This window comes from Magallana gigas, chromosome 2, assembly GCF_963853765.1.
Source record: "Magallana gigas chromosome 2, xbMagGiga1.1, whole genome shotgun sequence".
Classification (NCBI taxonomy): Eukaryota; Metazoa; Mollusca; class Bivalvia; order Ostreida; family Ostreidae; genus Magallana; species Magallana gigas.
Window position 1 is genome coordinate 39294529 of NC_088854.1, and position 15732 is coordinate 39310260.

At 32.7% G+C, this 15732-nt stretch overlaps 1 protein-coding gene across 1 annotated transcript; it reads left to right on the forward strand.

The window, feature by feature from the left end:
• Nucleotides 1-3176: 3176 nt before the first annotated feature.
• On the forward strand, nucleotides 3177-15311 carry LOC105324853 (sodium/glucose cotransporter 4). The gene is made up of 14 exons (XM_066076507.1): nucleotides 3177-3442; nucleotides 3639-3710; nucleotides 4733-4837; nucleotides 5136-5195; nucleotides 5281-5385; nucleotides 8326-8431; nucleotides 8611-8691; nucleotides 8862-9076; nucleotides 9329-9464; nucleotides 9624-9731; nucleotides 12915-13234; nucleotides 13347-13568; nucleotides 13794-13950; nucleotides 14238-15311. Exons 1-14 carry the CDS (start codon nucleotides 3365-3367, stop codon nucleotides 14444-14446), a joined length of 1974 nt encoding a protein of 657 aa, XP_065932579.1. The 5' UTR covers nucleotides 3177-3364; the 3' UTR covers nucleotides 14447-15311.
• The last annotated feature ends 421 nt before the right edge of the window (nucleotides 15312-15732 follow it).

Consider the following 15732-nt stretch of genomic DNA (forward strand, 5'->3'; position numbering starts at 1 on the left):
TTGTACGCAAATTCGTGGACAAAGATTATACCAATTACCTCTTACTTGAATATGCATTTTCTGTGGCATCTTAACTACAATTAATGTATATAAGAAATCCACAAATTTGGTGACTCGAGGTTTTATACTGTTCTAATATATAGACAACCCAATGCTGAAAAGAGTGACTAAATCAAACGAGAAACCGGAAACTTTCTGGCGTTTTCAAATGGCTATTTTATCGACGCTATCAGTAATGGCTTTTATCCTAAGTATACTGTTAAACTCTTATAAGTCTTCTTGATTTGGAACGTTTCTTTTTTGACGTCATTATGCCGAGAAGCTAATTGATGGCATTGGTTAGAGCGCCATTGTTTAGATTGCAAATCAGATTTTTCGCATTACGCATCGCACATAAATCAAAATTAATACTGTATGCTTATAGATATGATGGCCATTCATCTGCGATGAAATTGTTTCCGCTGAATGAATACTCTTAGCATCTTAAAGAGAGAAAGATAAAGCATTTTAAGGAAGGAATCACGTTATATTTTTTAAGTTCAAAATTTTTTGAAATTTCCAAACAATTGAAAAGAATATTTTACTCTTTACTTGTGCTTAGTGATGGCCCGGTATCAATTAAAAACAATATTCGGTATTTATCTTTCCATTAATATAAAAAAAATAAATGCTCAGGTTGATGTCACAACATCCAAATCAAATTATCCTTTCTAATACTAAAACCTCTTCTATGAAAAGGTCCTGAATTTATTTTCATTGTGTTAAAAATATTCTTTCAAATTAACTTTCAACGTAGTCTTCTACTGTACATGTATATTGATTTGCTTTGGTGATCGGCTTTATAAATTTATGTAGTGACCGGGCTAGCAGGGTGCCGGTGTAACGTAGAATAATGACCCCGTAGAATAATGACCCTTTTGCCTGAAGAATAAGTGTCATTTTACAAAAATGAGCACACTCTACATGAAGAAAAGTGACCCCCTGTAGAATAATGACTCCCTTATATATTAAAGTTTTTCAGTGTAATTTTTTATTTTTTGTGAAATATTCTTTACAATATTGTAATGTTTACTGTAGTTTACAGAAAGTAACAAAAATTATAATTCATATTCAAATAAACTTAAAGTGAAAGAAGGGGTATATCTTAGAAAGTAAAACTCCTTCTGTTATTACAAGATACTGACGTATTGCATAGGGGTATGGTTGTCATCTTGACGAGTTACATTTACATGTATATATCTCATTTTAACGAGTGATAACCCATTAAAATTATTTTGAGATACAATGTCAAATAATCTTACATAAGATATATGTAGTGAAGCGCTGCTTTTTAGTTCAGAAGAGCACTTTGTTGTGTAGGTTTGTCTTTTCTTTTTTTAATTTTGTTTCCCCATATCTGATCTGATCCTTTGTGAACAAGCGATTAAGAGAGAAATAAAAATTTTCCATCTAAAGATTCTCTGGCCTAAACCATCAAACACGTATTGTTGGTGGACTGTACAAGTACATATAATTAAGATATTTGAAAAAAAAAACAACAACAATGCATTGGAGGATGGGAGAGGGGGGGGGGGGTTATAGATATGGCCTCTTAAAATTTGATCAATATGATTAGTTTAAATTTCTTGTATTTTTTGGTAAAACATTTCTAACTTTTTTGCGCCCCCCCCCCCCCCTGCCCTGAAAAGTTGGGGTTCAGTTCGTTCCGTTTAAATTTCATCTTTTAAAATTTGAATTAAAATAAATGTCGACTTCCAGCATAAACTGGGGGTCTAGTACGTACCGCCTCCCTTGTTGCTTGTTGTCCGTGTTGCCTTGTTGGAGTTATCAGAAACAAAGTGAGAATATTTTCTACAGAAGTTATCTCTCTTATCAGATAAACATTCCACCTTAAAAATCCCTTTCCCCCAGCTCAAAAATATATAAATCATTCTTTGTTTGACAATTTATTCACCAATGAATATTGCTTATATTATTACAACACTTATTCTTTCTTGATTGTTGTTCGTTAATTATCACACAATTTATTTCCTCAATATATATGAATTTCTTTTTCATTTGTTTTCTTTTTTATTTACGGAATGACTTTGCAACAGTAACACCACCTGCACAGATTTCAAACACACACGTGCAGACCTGGCAATTTGTTGCCGATGCAATTGTAAAATCGCGATATATAAAGTTAAGCAAACTGTACATACATTTTATAAATGAAATATCGTCTTTAAATAATAAAGCTATATAATATTTTGTTAAGAATTATTCATGGTAAAGAATCAAGTATAGATCAGCAGATTTCTATAAAAGTGGAGGGTTTTCCCGCCATATGTCGACGAGAGAAGAGACGTAACAATTTGTGGCAATATAAGTGTGTTTGTGTGTGTTTTTGCTACGGATATGAAAAAAATATATACAGGGATTTCTTCACAAGTTCGGTGTTTATAACTTCAAAATCGACTGAACAGAGTGAAAATTCCAGTAATTTCAAAGTCAGATACCTTGTCGGGATACTGTATAACAAATTTTATTATTGTTTAGAGCAGGGGTCATTTTTTTATGGGGGTCATTTTTCTTCTCGTTTGACCTAAAGAAAAATGACCTCTGGGCCTTTTTTATTCAGAAAAATCCAATTATTCTACAGCAAGGGGGAGGGGGGGTCATTATTCTAGGTCGAAAAATGACCGCCGGTCATTATTCTACGGGGGTCATTATTATTCATTACACCGGACTAGTGTTCTGTCATAACAACCGGAAATCTGAGTTCGGCGGCACTTTTTCTCAAAATGTTGCCTTGTAACACATTCCTGTCTCCTATATGTAAATTTGGATGCTGTCCCTCTCTGATCATCACTGTATTTCTTATTTTGCAAATGCCCGTGGTCAATTGTTGGTGAAGAATTGGACCTAGAAGATCTTCTTTTAACATTATTTACATGTGTAAATATTCTATATGCAGAAACAATTTATTTCAACTTAGTTCACTTTCGTGGTTAAATATCTTCTCTTTAAATTCACATAATATGTTAGAAGTTTTTAGGATGGTATGCACTTTATTGGGACTCTTCACTGTTATACGTTTAAGTAGCGTGACTTTGCAATTGTCCACTTTACTGTCATTATGAATTTAATTATAGAAGCTATCTCACAAGTTTGCCGAACTTTCGGTTTCATCTTTGTTTATACCAAAAAAATTTCTGTGAATCAAATACGTAATAAAAATTTTACTTATGTCTAGAATTTCACAAAAAAACAGTAGACGGCTAGCAAGACTAAATACGTACCGAATTTTAAAAGACAAGTTACAGCTTGACGTGTTGGTTAATAATGAAACTAGAAAATTTAACGTAAACTATCAATCCGAAAAATGGCAGAAAACTTATTCTTGGAGGATTATATTACTCTTGGTGTATACTTTTGCATTGTGTTGGCCGTCGGATTATGGGTATTGTTGCACAACAAATTTTACTTGCTTTTTAATTTGAAAGAAAGTTGAACTTTTTTTCCTTACTAATGTTTCCTAACATTTACTTTTTTTTATATCTCTTACTTTTATAATAATAATTAAGTCCTTTAAGTTGAAATTTCTTCTTTTCAGCCTTGATTGTTATTTAGATTGATTCATTTCATTTTCTATGTAGTCAACGTTCAGACCCAACAAAGGTAATGCCAAGGGATACTTTCTTGCGGGAAAGACCATGCATTGGATTCCGGTGAGTTTTTCAATGACACTAGCTCTGTGATCAGAAATTTAAAACTGATTACCTTTTACCTAATGTGAACAGCCGCGTATGGTACAAAAACAATTTATACAATCACTGATAGTGTTAATAAAAACACAATTCATTCACCCCCCCCCCCAAAAAAAAAAAAAAAAAAAAAAAAAAAAAAAAACTAGAATAGATAATGTTGCCCGGTTGCATAGTTATGTACGTATCATGCTTCACCATGTTCTCAAATGTCGGAACACTTCGTTGTTGTCAGTGATAAGGAATTGCCAAAAAAAAAAGGAAAAAGCAAAACGATATATATATGATAAATGTAAAGGATATTTTAAGGATAACGTTTGTGTACATTTAAGATTGTTAGCAGCCATGAATAAAAGCTAAATGTACATATGTTTTGTTTATTATTATTTTCAAACATATATTGACAAATACTAAGAGTCGTCACAGAAGAAAATGCATATAAATGTTATTTGAGTATTTGGAGTATACATAACTTGAGCACTAATTGGAGAAAAAAAATAAAATCATACACAACAGTCATGTTTTTATAGAAATTAAATGTACAAGTATTGAATAGCACCTCCACGAGTGGCAGGCATATTTTTGTTAATTTAAAGGGATACTACGTCATACTCTATACGTAGTAAACATAGCAGAAATAAACATTGGATACCCAATCACCTGTGTTGAACTTTCTAAATGCTTCTCCTGTACATGTATATTTGAAAAATTAAAATCAAAACGTTCTACTCATTTGTATTTAACGCTTGGAGTTAGATACTGAAATAACTTACTTCCATAAAGAACATCAATATACGAAATGTTTAAATTTCAAACTTTTAGTTGTGTAATGAACAATGGAGTATCCGATCGGAAAAGCAGGCTATAGAATTTGTTTATGAAATATCGACCGAATTGAAGAATCAATCTTGAAAGATTGTTCCCTTTGATTCATTGTTGAAATTCCAACAACGCCTTGCAAAATTAAACTTTATATTTACCTTCAGATCGGTGCCTCAATATATGCAAGTAACATAGGAGCTCCTATGTTCATTGGTTTGGCAGGTTCGGCTGCAGGATCTGGAATAGCTGTCACTATATATGAATGGCATGTAAGGCTATGTTGTAGAACGTGAAATCAAAATAACGGCGTTTCACAAAAATAAACATAGATGAATATCACATAGGATGTTTTTCAATTGTTTTTCAATCATTTTTGTGGCTTATAAACAAATTAAGGTAAAATGTCCTCTTAATGAGTGAGCACAAAAACATTAACTAAAAGGCTTCCGTTTCTTGTTAAAAAAAAACCGCCAGGAAAAGATTACCGAAAGATGTGTATATTTCAATTAAAATTGAAACTGTATTATCCAAAGAATCTTAGCATACATAAACGTGTTCTCTTTATAGGCGGTGTTTTTCCTGATTTTACTCGGTTGGGTATTTCTTCCCGTGTATGTTTCATGCGGGGTAAGTGAATATGAATTATCTTTTGGATGCCCGTTTGATAATCGAACAATTCTTAAAAACATGACATAATTCACCGTTTGTAAAGGCCTACACCATACCTGAATGGGTAAAGAAGCGATTTGGAGGACGTCGACTGCGCATGTATGTGTCCTTCCTCGCTCTACTTGGCTACATCCTCTGCAATATTTCGGTAAGTTACGTCTAAATTTTCCGATTGTCTAGACGAAACAGAGAGGTTTTCCTTTAAATAAATATCTCTTTGCAAGCTGTCATACCATAAGCCACGGTTTGTGGTCCGTAGGCACCTGACGTAAAAAAAAATATTTTTTATGCATTGTACTACTACTATGATAATAGATGTAACAGTTATAATTATTTTATAAATTGTACAGCGCAGAAAGTTTTTTTTACTATACAAACATCCATTTATAAACGTCATGTGTCTTTGTTCTAGTTCAGTATATCATTATGTGCTTAGTGGTTTATGATGCTAATTTCAGAATTACATGTACGTATACTTAGCCTTTCGAAAATGTATGTTAGCTTGTTAAATGAATTGTCTTCACTAACTTCAAATTCCTAGAAAAAATGTCCAACTTTAAGACATTAAAATGAGGATCCCAAACTGGTATAGATATATTTTTAAAAAAACCTAAGATACATGTATCTATTTTCTGTACACACTTAAAAAGAGACGATTTTTTTCATCTCTGCACGCTTTATTATGGAACGCCATAGCTGCCTTAAGTGGCTATTTTATATGTAGATGGTGTTTTATTATATTATGCTGTGGTTATTTCATGTGAAGATGGTGCTTTATTATATGAAGATGGTGCTTTATTATATGAAGATGGTGCTTATTATATGAAGATGGTACCTTATTATATGAAGGTGGTGCTTTATTATATGAAGATGGTGCTTTTTTATGTGAAGATGGTGCTTTATTATATGAAGATGGTACTTTATTATATGAAGGTGGTGCCTTATTATATGAAGATGGTGCTTTTTTATGTGACGATGGTGCTTTGTTATATGAAGATGGTGCTTTATTATATGAAGATGGGGCTTTTTTATGTGATGGTGCTTTTTAATGTGAAGATGGTCACTCGGAACTTTATTTTTGAAGACTGAGTTAAACATTTATTATCTCGAAATTTTGAAACTAGAACAAAACTGATACAGTTAAAATCCATTCAATACACAATTGCTAGTTTCTCTTTTTTAGCATAATAAGTATTTATGTTACGAGATGAACTGTACGACTTAATCTCAACTGAATTGACAAATATGATTAATTTAATAATACAATATTTTGTCAGTATTTCTTGACATTTTACTTTTGCCTTTACCACTTATAAAAGGGCTTTCTTTGAGCTATATTATAGTATAGTAGACCTTTCCCTGTGACTTAATTTCCCATACTTTCTCTTCAAGTCAAATCCTATCACCTACAGCTAGGGCATCAGTCTGTTTAAAATCAGATCCTCAATCCGTTCCTTTGGTGTTTTTTTATGATGTTTTGTTTTGAACACTCAGAATGTGAGCTCTTCCTCCAACTCACCACTTAGGTTAAAGAGGAACGGTCATCAATGACGAAGACCGACTAATTTGTATTTGAATTACGCACATTTTTATAACATGAATTTTTGGACTTTTTCGACAAAGATGTCGAGAAACCCCCATATGAATCATCTTAAATAATATTTAAAGATGACATTAATTCTTTCAAACTATGTATCAGTAATAGAAATATTTCTCGAAAATTGTATGGATCCAAGCAATATTGAACTCCATAGTCTCGCAATCGCAACTTCTCGGGCCTTTCCGGCAAGCTCGGAAAAACACCTCGAATGTATTACCTAGGCGTCCATGACAACCCCCCTTTTTGTAAAACTTGAAATAAATAGAACACATTTTACGATCTGTTGAGATGTGAGCTATACTTCATTAAAGTAAACGATATACACTAAAATATAACACAGAGGCGACATACAAGACTGTCTAGCCGATACTTATTTTAATGGGAAGCGACTCCATTTTGTATAAAATTCTAACATCCGGTGAATTCGAGGTGTTTTTCCGAGCTTGCCGGAAAGGCCCGAGAAGTTGCGATTGCATAGTCTCGTTCAACCAAACGCTCGGCTGACACCGTAAATCTCCGACAAGCAAGGGAGACTCTCTGCTTGTCGGAGATTTACGGAGACAGCCGAGCGTCGAGTTGAACGATACTATACTGAACTCTGGCGTAGGAATACGTACGACTACAAAAAATATCTAAATTGTTCGTACCATTTAAAATCTGACTATTTTCAAGGTATTTATGAATAAGTTTCCTTGAAAAACAATGCTGTAGCATACATTACATCGAATTTATCAATTATGTTCAAGAACTAAGTCTTGTCAGCAGCGATGATTTGTGCTGAGGTCCAAACACTGTTTCACTATCGGTTTGTCTGAGTAACTGCATAGGAGAGTTGATTAAAATCAACTCCCAATTAAGAGCGGATCAAAGATCTTATTTTAATCAGATTGCTAGGGTATAACCTTCGCTTAAACACAAATAATTAAGAAATTCAATTTTCTGCTTTTCAGGATAACGTTACTAGGCTTTAATTCGTGTAATATTCCGTCATTATATAGTTGTCACTTAATTAGATGTAAGTTCGGTTGGGGTAAAGTCGTACACAGCTAGATCTCCTCGATAGCTTATATACTAATTGTGCTAGAAAAAAGAGGAACTAGCAATAGTGTATCAAATGGATTTTGATCGCATCAGTTTTTTGTTTTACTTTCAATATTTCGAGATAATACATAAATGGTTAACTCAGTATTCAAAAATAAGAGGAGTTCCGAGTGACCACCTTCACATTAAAAAGCACCATCATATAAAAAAGCACCATCATATAATAAAGCACCATCTTCACATAAAAAAGCACCTTCACATAAACACCATCTTCATATAATAAAGCACCATCTTCATATAATAAAGCACCATCTTCATATAATAAAGCACCACCTTCATGTAATAAAGCACCATCTTCACATGATATAACCACAGCATAATAAATTAAAGCACCATCTTCACATGAAATAGGCACATAAGGCAGCAATGGCGTTCCATACTTTATAGGGTGAAATCTATACAGGAGCAATCTTCCTACAACAAATGCTGGAATGGAATATCTACTTATGTGTCAGCATAATACTTGGAGTCACCGCTGTATATACAACAGTCGGTATGTATGAATATGTTAACGGCATCAAATATATTAAAAGTCAAATAACTTTGAACGTACTTTTATAGTGTGTAGTAATGTGAATGTTGTCCTTCTTGTCATGTACTTCCACGAATCACACGGATAAACGTGTCAATTATAGCATGTATAGTACATGTAACCAATCTCTGCACTTTCAGGTGGTTTGGCCTCTGTCATCTACACAGACACCCTGCAAACCGTGATACTTATCATTGGTGCAACCATACTCTTCTTCATGTGTTAGTATACATGTAATATCACCCTAGGTAAAAAATGATGAGAATTAATGATGTTGACAATGATGAAGCAAATCTATCTCTCTCTCTCCCTCTCTCTCTCTCTCTCTCTCTCTCTCTCTCTCTCATTTCAGAAGACTTTTTGGATTCTGATGTTTTTTGTCCTGTTTCAGCGATAATTGAAGTAGGAGGATACGCTGCCATGGAAACAAAATTTATGAATGCCATGTCAAATGAGACCAGGTACAATCGCTCTTACTATTCCTGTGGGGTGCCTCCAGCAGACTCGTTCCACATTTTCAGAGATGCTGTAACGGGGGATATCCCCTGGCCTGGGGCTTTACTTGGGCTCTCTACCTTAGGCCTTTACGGATGGGGTCAAGATCAGGTATATCAGGGTACCTGTTTTCACTGGGAATACAATGATAGAAATCTAATGAAGCAAACAAATACGCATATTGAAGATGAGATAAAGAATAATAATCATTCTTGTTGGCCCCAGAAAACCCCCCCAGAAAATTTGTAAAGTTGAAATAAAATCAGCATTTATCGAGGAATTACCCGCAATGGATATTAAGTTAGTCTTGTTAATGTGTTTTTTCTCAAATAGATTTAACCTATAAATCATTATATACAATAGATAATCGTTCAGCGAACACTGTCTGCCCGAAATATGGTACACGCTAAAGCAGGGACGCTGCTGGGAGCTGTGTTGAAATTGACGGGGTTTCTGTTGTTTGTAATTCCCGGGATGATCAGTCGTATTCTCTATACAGGTCTCTCTCTCTCTCTCTCTCTCTCTCTCTCTCTCTCTCTCTCTCTCTCTCTCTCTCTCTCTGCCTGTCTCTGTCTCTCTCTGTCTTTGTCTCTCTCTGTCTCTCTCTCTCTCTGTGCATTACTTAGTGAAATTTTTCTTACTTTTTTTTTTATTACAGAGGAGGTGGCATGTTCTGATCCAGATAAATGCATGGCGTTCTGCAACAACAAAAGTGGGTGTACCAACATAGCTTATCCGCTCATGGTTCTACGTTTGCTGCCAAAAGGTTCACATGGTTTTTCTATAAAAAAAAAAAACTGACGTTTGATTTTTTGGCATTTCTATTACGATTGGGTAAAACACAAAACTATTAAAGAAATATTACTTTGATCTGGGATTTTATTGAAATCCCAATCCAAGCTTTTAAGCTTTTCGTAGAAATTAAATCTCTTAAATTTTTTCATGAAAATTTCAAAAAATTTGAAACTGACCAAAATTGAAGTTCAGGGTAATCAAGTTAGCAAGTTGAAGGGGGGGGGGGGTGTAACTAAGGATTTTCAAAGATCTAAAGGTCAAAGGTCAAGGTTAGATGGAAATAATAATTAAAAATACTTACTTCTTTTTTTATATATTAAAATTAGAATTAAAGCTAGTGCACATTATCCTATCTGAAAAATAAAAAGGAAGTTTTTTTTATATGCTATAAATATATTAAATAATCAACCTACATGTAAAGATCTATTATCTGTTTTTGTTCTCAAAAATAATAAACATATTTCCCAAAAAGATCAATAAAAAGGTTGGTGTGTCGCTTTACCCCTTAAATCCATAACTGATACTGTATCGAGCCCACATCTGAATTTACTAATGAAATGAGACCCATGCTTCGTAGTTCATAGCCTATTAGGAAAGGACTGTTAATAATAAAGATTTGTTATAATTTAGAAATAGATTAACACTTGGCTTAAAAACACAATCATCGATTGTAAAAGAACTATTGTGTGTGAAGTCATTAAATTGATATGAACGAAAAAGTGATAATACTTCTGTGCATTTAAAAAAAAAAAGACTTGCTAGAGAGAAATTATTGTCATTCAATCTAATTGAATATTGACGAGTAATTATCTATTCATCATCGCGTTACCTGTTTGTCTTGCTGTTTAAATATTTAACATTTACAAAACAAATATATAAAATGCGATGAGATGAAACTTCCTGTTTCTTTCAATAAAGCTAATCAATTGTATCATTATCATAATCTAGAAAAGATAATTAAAAAACTTAAGTTTACTATGTGATCAAATAATTTCATAGAACTTGTTAAATAAAAATCCCGATAATTCTGATTAACTTGTACCTGACGCCAAATGATGCGATATTCGATGCTTTCAAAGCAATGAACAGAATTTAATTAAAGCAATTCTATATTCTTTCACACACTAAAGTACGTGTGGAAGCGTATTAGTGCCACATATGCATTCCACAATTTTCTTTTATTTTGGTTCACTTTAATCTGTAAAATTTACGCTTCGAAATGTAAATTCACACTTTAAAGAGTAAAATTCATGCTTTATTCTGTAAAATTCACACTTTAATCTGTAAAATTCACACTTTAATCTGTAAAATTCACATTTTAGTCTGAAAAATGTTCACTATAATCTGTAAATTTTACACTTTATTTTGTAAATGTTACACTTAAATTTGTAAAATTAACTCTTTAATCTGTAAATATCACATCTTAATGTGTAAATTTTACACTTTAATCTGAAAAATTTACAGATTAAAATGTAAAATTCACACTTTAATCTGTTGAATTTAGACTTTAATATTCACACTTTAATCTGTAAAGTTCACACTTTATTCTGTAAATGTTACAGTTTATTCTGTAAATGTTACAGTTTATTCTGTAAATGTTACACTTAATTCTGTAAATGTTACCCTTGAATGTGTAAAATTCACACTTTAATCTGTTGAATTTACACTTTAAAAGGGCATGGTCACGCTTTTGGTCAAAAATTATGTTTTGGATTTTATGTTTACAATGCTTTAGTAAGGCCTTTTTAATAAGCAACCGAAATTTGAGTGTCATTTGATGAGTTATAAGCGAGTTACAGAACTTACAATTCTTCGCTATTGAAACAAAGCGTTTGTTTACATTTTGAATGTTGAAGTGAAAATTCCAGTTTTACATCTAAAATGAATGTATTTATCGTTAGGAACTATTTATCTATGCTTAAAATGAATATTAAGATAGACAAACTAGCTTGAATTTTTTTTTATCGGTATTTTGAACCTATGTAAACAAAAACAGGGCACAAGCCTTGTTTACATGACGAAAAATTGTGAGCCCTGTATCTTGCTTAAAACTCCTCGACGACTGGCACCCAAATTTCATTTGATCATTAGAAATGCATTCGTAAAGCATTGCAAATAACAAAAACAGAAAAATAAATTTGACCAAAATCGTGACCATGTCCCTTTAAGATTTACACTTAAATCTGTAAAATTCACACTTTAATCTATAAAATTTACACTTTTATCTGTAAAATTTACACTTTATTCTGTAAATGTTACACTTAAATGTGTAAAAGTCACACTTTAATCTGTACAATTCATTCTTCAATTTGTAAAATTTACACTTAAAATATTTTCAATATCTATTAACAATTAATAAATAATTATTATGATATGAATCTTAATATCAAGTAAACACGTGTTGTTTACCATGTATACAACGTGTGCGTTATGACGGGAATCACATGTACTGATAATTAACCACCGCAAAAGAGTTAAATGATATAAGATTTTGGGAATTAAAGTAATCTGGGTTTTTTTTCGTGTTCAACCTAAAGCATACAATACTCGGATTTATTTTCGTCTATGAAGTGATACCTATATTGCAGTCGTAACACAAACGAACCGTTGAAGAAGATATAAGATTTAAGGATTTTGATTGACTTGTTCACCACAAACACACTTTTGTCCACTCAGAAATCATGTGTATTTCGTTGTTGGCATTGGATGGATGATCTTTAATTGCAGCTTTCTGTATTTCTGTTTAAAATTGTCAAAATAAATTTATGCCTATTAAGGAGGTGTACAACTAAAGTTTTATTAAATACAACAGTTTGCAATATGCCTTGTAAACAAAGCTATGTTCAAATATTCTACCTAGCCAAGACGACCGACCACTTCTTTAAAATACCACACGACCTCCTATCTAAGAAACGAGATATTCTAGACATGAGTCATATATTAGTTAATTACATTGATTTTTTTTTTTTGGGGGGGGGGGGGCAAGATACTAATTAGAATATACGCAACACGCTGAACGTAATAAAAGTGAACATCTTAAGAAAAACGAAATTATAGTAAATGTTATTTAACAGTAAACTATCTTAAAGTTAACCATTATTTTGATACTGGACCGTTTTGGAAGACAAATTGTTACTCTTTTTCTTCCTTTCAGGCCTCCGTGGTCTGATGTTGGCGGCTTTGTTGGCTGCACTGATGAGTACCCTGACCTCCATCTTGAATAGCGCGAGCTCCATTATGACCCTGGATATCTGGCACCAGTTCCGCAAAAAAGCGTCTCAGTCCGAGTTGATGATTGTAGGACGAGTTACTGTTCTTGTCCTTATAGCCCTCAGCATTCTTTGGCTGCCCATTCTTCAGCAGACACAAGGTGGACGGTTCTGGTTTTACGTGCAGTCTGTGAGGTCCTACCTTATACCTCCACTTTGTATGATGTTTCTTTTGGGGTTATTTTGGAAGCGAACGACAGAGCAGGTCTTAAGAAATGATTTTAATTGTTGATATACATTTATTGTCGTTTTCTATAAAAAAAAATTGTACAATGTGATGTTTTTTGAAGCATTCAATGAAATAATGTTGTTTTTAGGGCGTGTTTTGGGGACTGATGCTGAGTATTGTGGTGGGATTTGTACGCATGGTTCTAGATTTTACTTTTCTTTCACCTGCATGTGGCAGTAACGAAGTGGACACAAGACCGGAAATCATTTCCAAAGTGGATTTTCTACACTTTGCAACACTTTTGGCTTTGTTTGCAACCATTGCTATGGTGGTCATCAGTTTATGTACTCAACCCCGTACGGAAAAGCAGGTACACTTTTAATCATATATTTTAGTATATACTACATGTCACCTCAGAAGTTAAGCTTCTTATTTACGCTGGAGTACCGATCTCCAGTTGTAATATCCATCGAAATTCGTGGGCATTTATTTTCGTGGATTTCATGAATAATACAATTTTAATGAACCGTAATTTGCGGACCATGATTCTGCAGCAATGATCCAAATCTAAAGAATAATTTATGCTCTTTTGTAGCTTCATCGATTGACATGGTGGACAAAGGATGATAAAGCAGAACCGGAACTGACTGACGACGAGGATGAAGAAGTTCATATGTCATTCCTTAAAAAAGGAGAAGAATTCGAAACTATGCAGATACAAGAGAATGGTCAAACAACTGAGCATGATGAAGGTAAGCTTTGTTTGTTAGGTTTTGATGGTAACGCGATTTTGGATGAGGTGGTGTTGGCTATTTTCTTTGAATTTTGTGTGCATAATGGTTTTGATTTATAAAACACTTTATGATCCATTGTTATTATGTAATGACACAGTCGTGGCAACTTTTATATGAATTTTTGAAGATTCATAAAAAGAGTAAAACATTATGTTCTTTGTTTAAAAAAATATTTTAAAGTTCAGTTGATATATATGCATTTCTGTCAATATATGTAGTTAAAAATCTTTTGAACTGTTTGTCAGCTGAAGAACAACGACTAAAGACTAAGTGTAAAAACTGGGTGTGTGGAATCGATGAGGATGCAAAGCAGGTAATGACAACACAGGAACTGAAGGAGCTCCGAAAAAAGATGACGTCATTAGAAGAAGATTCAAAGATGAAGAACATTCTGAATGTGTCTGCTGTTGTCATCTTTATCTTGACTATTGTTTTACTAGTTTACTTTGGTTAGAATTTACGAAACCACATATTTGCGTTCCGTTTCGAAATAAAAAAGAGATTTTTTCAAAGACTTCACTAATGAAATTAGAGAAAATTGTTTTTTCACCTTGCCGGATGAGTAAATTGATCAAAATCTTTTATTGTGATTATTAAAATATCTACACATTTTTTACTTTTAAAAAATGCCAGTACAGTGTAAATACCAACTGTGATAGCATAACCCGACTTGCCCTCGAATGTTTAACAGTAATTATAGAACAAATACATGTACGTACTGACCAGATTTGCACTATTAGACTGTACCGCTTATGGAAGCAGCAGCACACATAAGAAGAACCTGTTCCATTTTACATTGACTTCACTATTGATACAGGCACGTAGCACGTTTTCTCGCAGCAACCATTTTTCTTCAAATTACATATGTTTGGAGTATGTAAATAATTGAAATGAAAATAAGGAAACTAAGAGTGAAATTAAAGTTATAGATACATAGATATACATGTACTACAGTAATAGATATACTACAGCCACAATATCAATTTTCATATCAATTGATGACTAATATCACGGTTACTAGCCAAAGTGAAACAAAACTGTATTTCGACATTTAAATTATCTTACATGTTCTAATGAACACGAATCTTTATTTTTATTTCAGCTATCCTACTGCCTCTTAATGTATATTCACTTATTAGTACCACAAAACATGTTTTAAAAATATATGTATTTCGACATTTAAATTTGGATCATATATTACCCTTTTTTGTATTTTAAATTTTGTTTATTTATAATTTATAATTTCCATGATCTCTGAAACAGAATGTTTGTTTTTTGTTTGATGCTTGATGATAATTAGATAAATGATATTATACTGATGCATGTGTAAATAAATATTTGAAAAGCCAAACTTTTATATTCCCTCGTTTTTCTATAACCGTATTGAACTTAGTAAACTGAACATTTTTTCATGAAATAGCATCTTAATTTTTTGATCATGTATGTAAATGAATATTATTCTTATCAAACTTTCAACTGAAATTCTTTTTACTAGAAGAACCATTTTTCAGAATGTTAGTAAGCTCTTTAACCGTATTAAGTCTAACACACTTCACTATAAGAAACAATTCAATTTATAAGGAAAGTCATCAAAAAAATGAGTAAGGTTCATTGGCCTTTTAAATTAAAAAAAAATTTACATTAAATGTCCGATAAGTAAATAAAGGTGGCATTTACACCTTAAATATAAACCTGTATGAAGTAAATAAACCCCCATAGTACTCAGAAATGAAGATACGT

What these genes read in the sequence shown, in the direction of transcription:
- LOC105324853 (XM_066076507.1), top strand. Translation starts at nt 3,365, where the DNA reads ATGGCAGAAAACTTATTCTTGGAGGATTATATTACTCTTGGTGTATAC. An exon ending in TGTTGGCCGTCGGATTATGG is followed by an intron (nt 3,443 to 3,638) that starts GTATTGTTGCAC and finishes TTTTCTATGTAG; the next exon opens with TCAACGTTCAGACCCAACAA. An exon ending in ACGGATGGGGTCAAGATCAG is followed by an intron (nt 9,077 to 9,328) that starts GTATATCAGGGT and finishes TATATACAATAG; the next exon opens with ATAATCGTTCAGCGAACACT.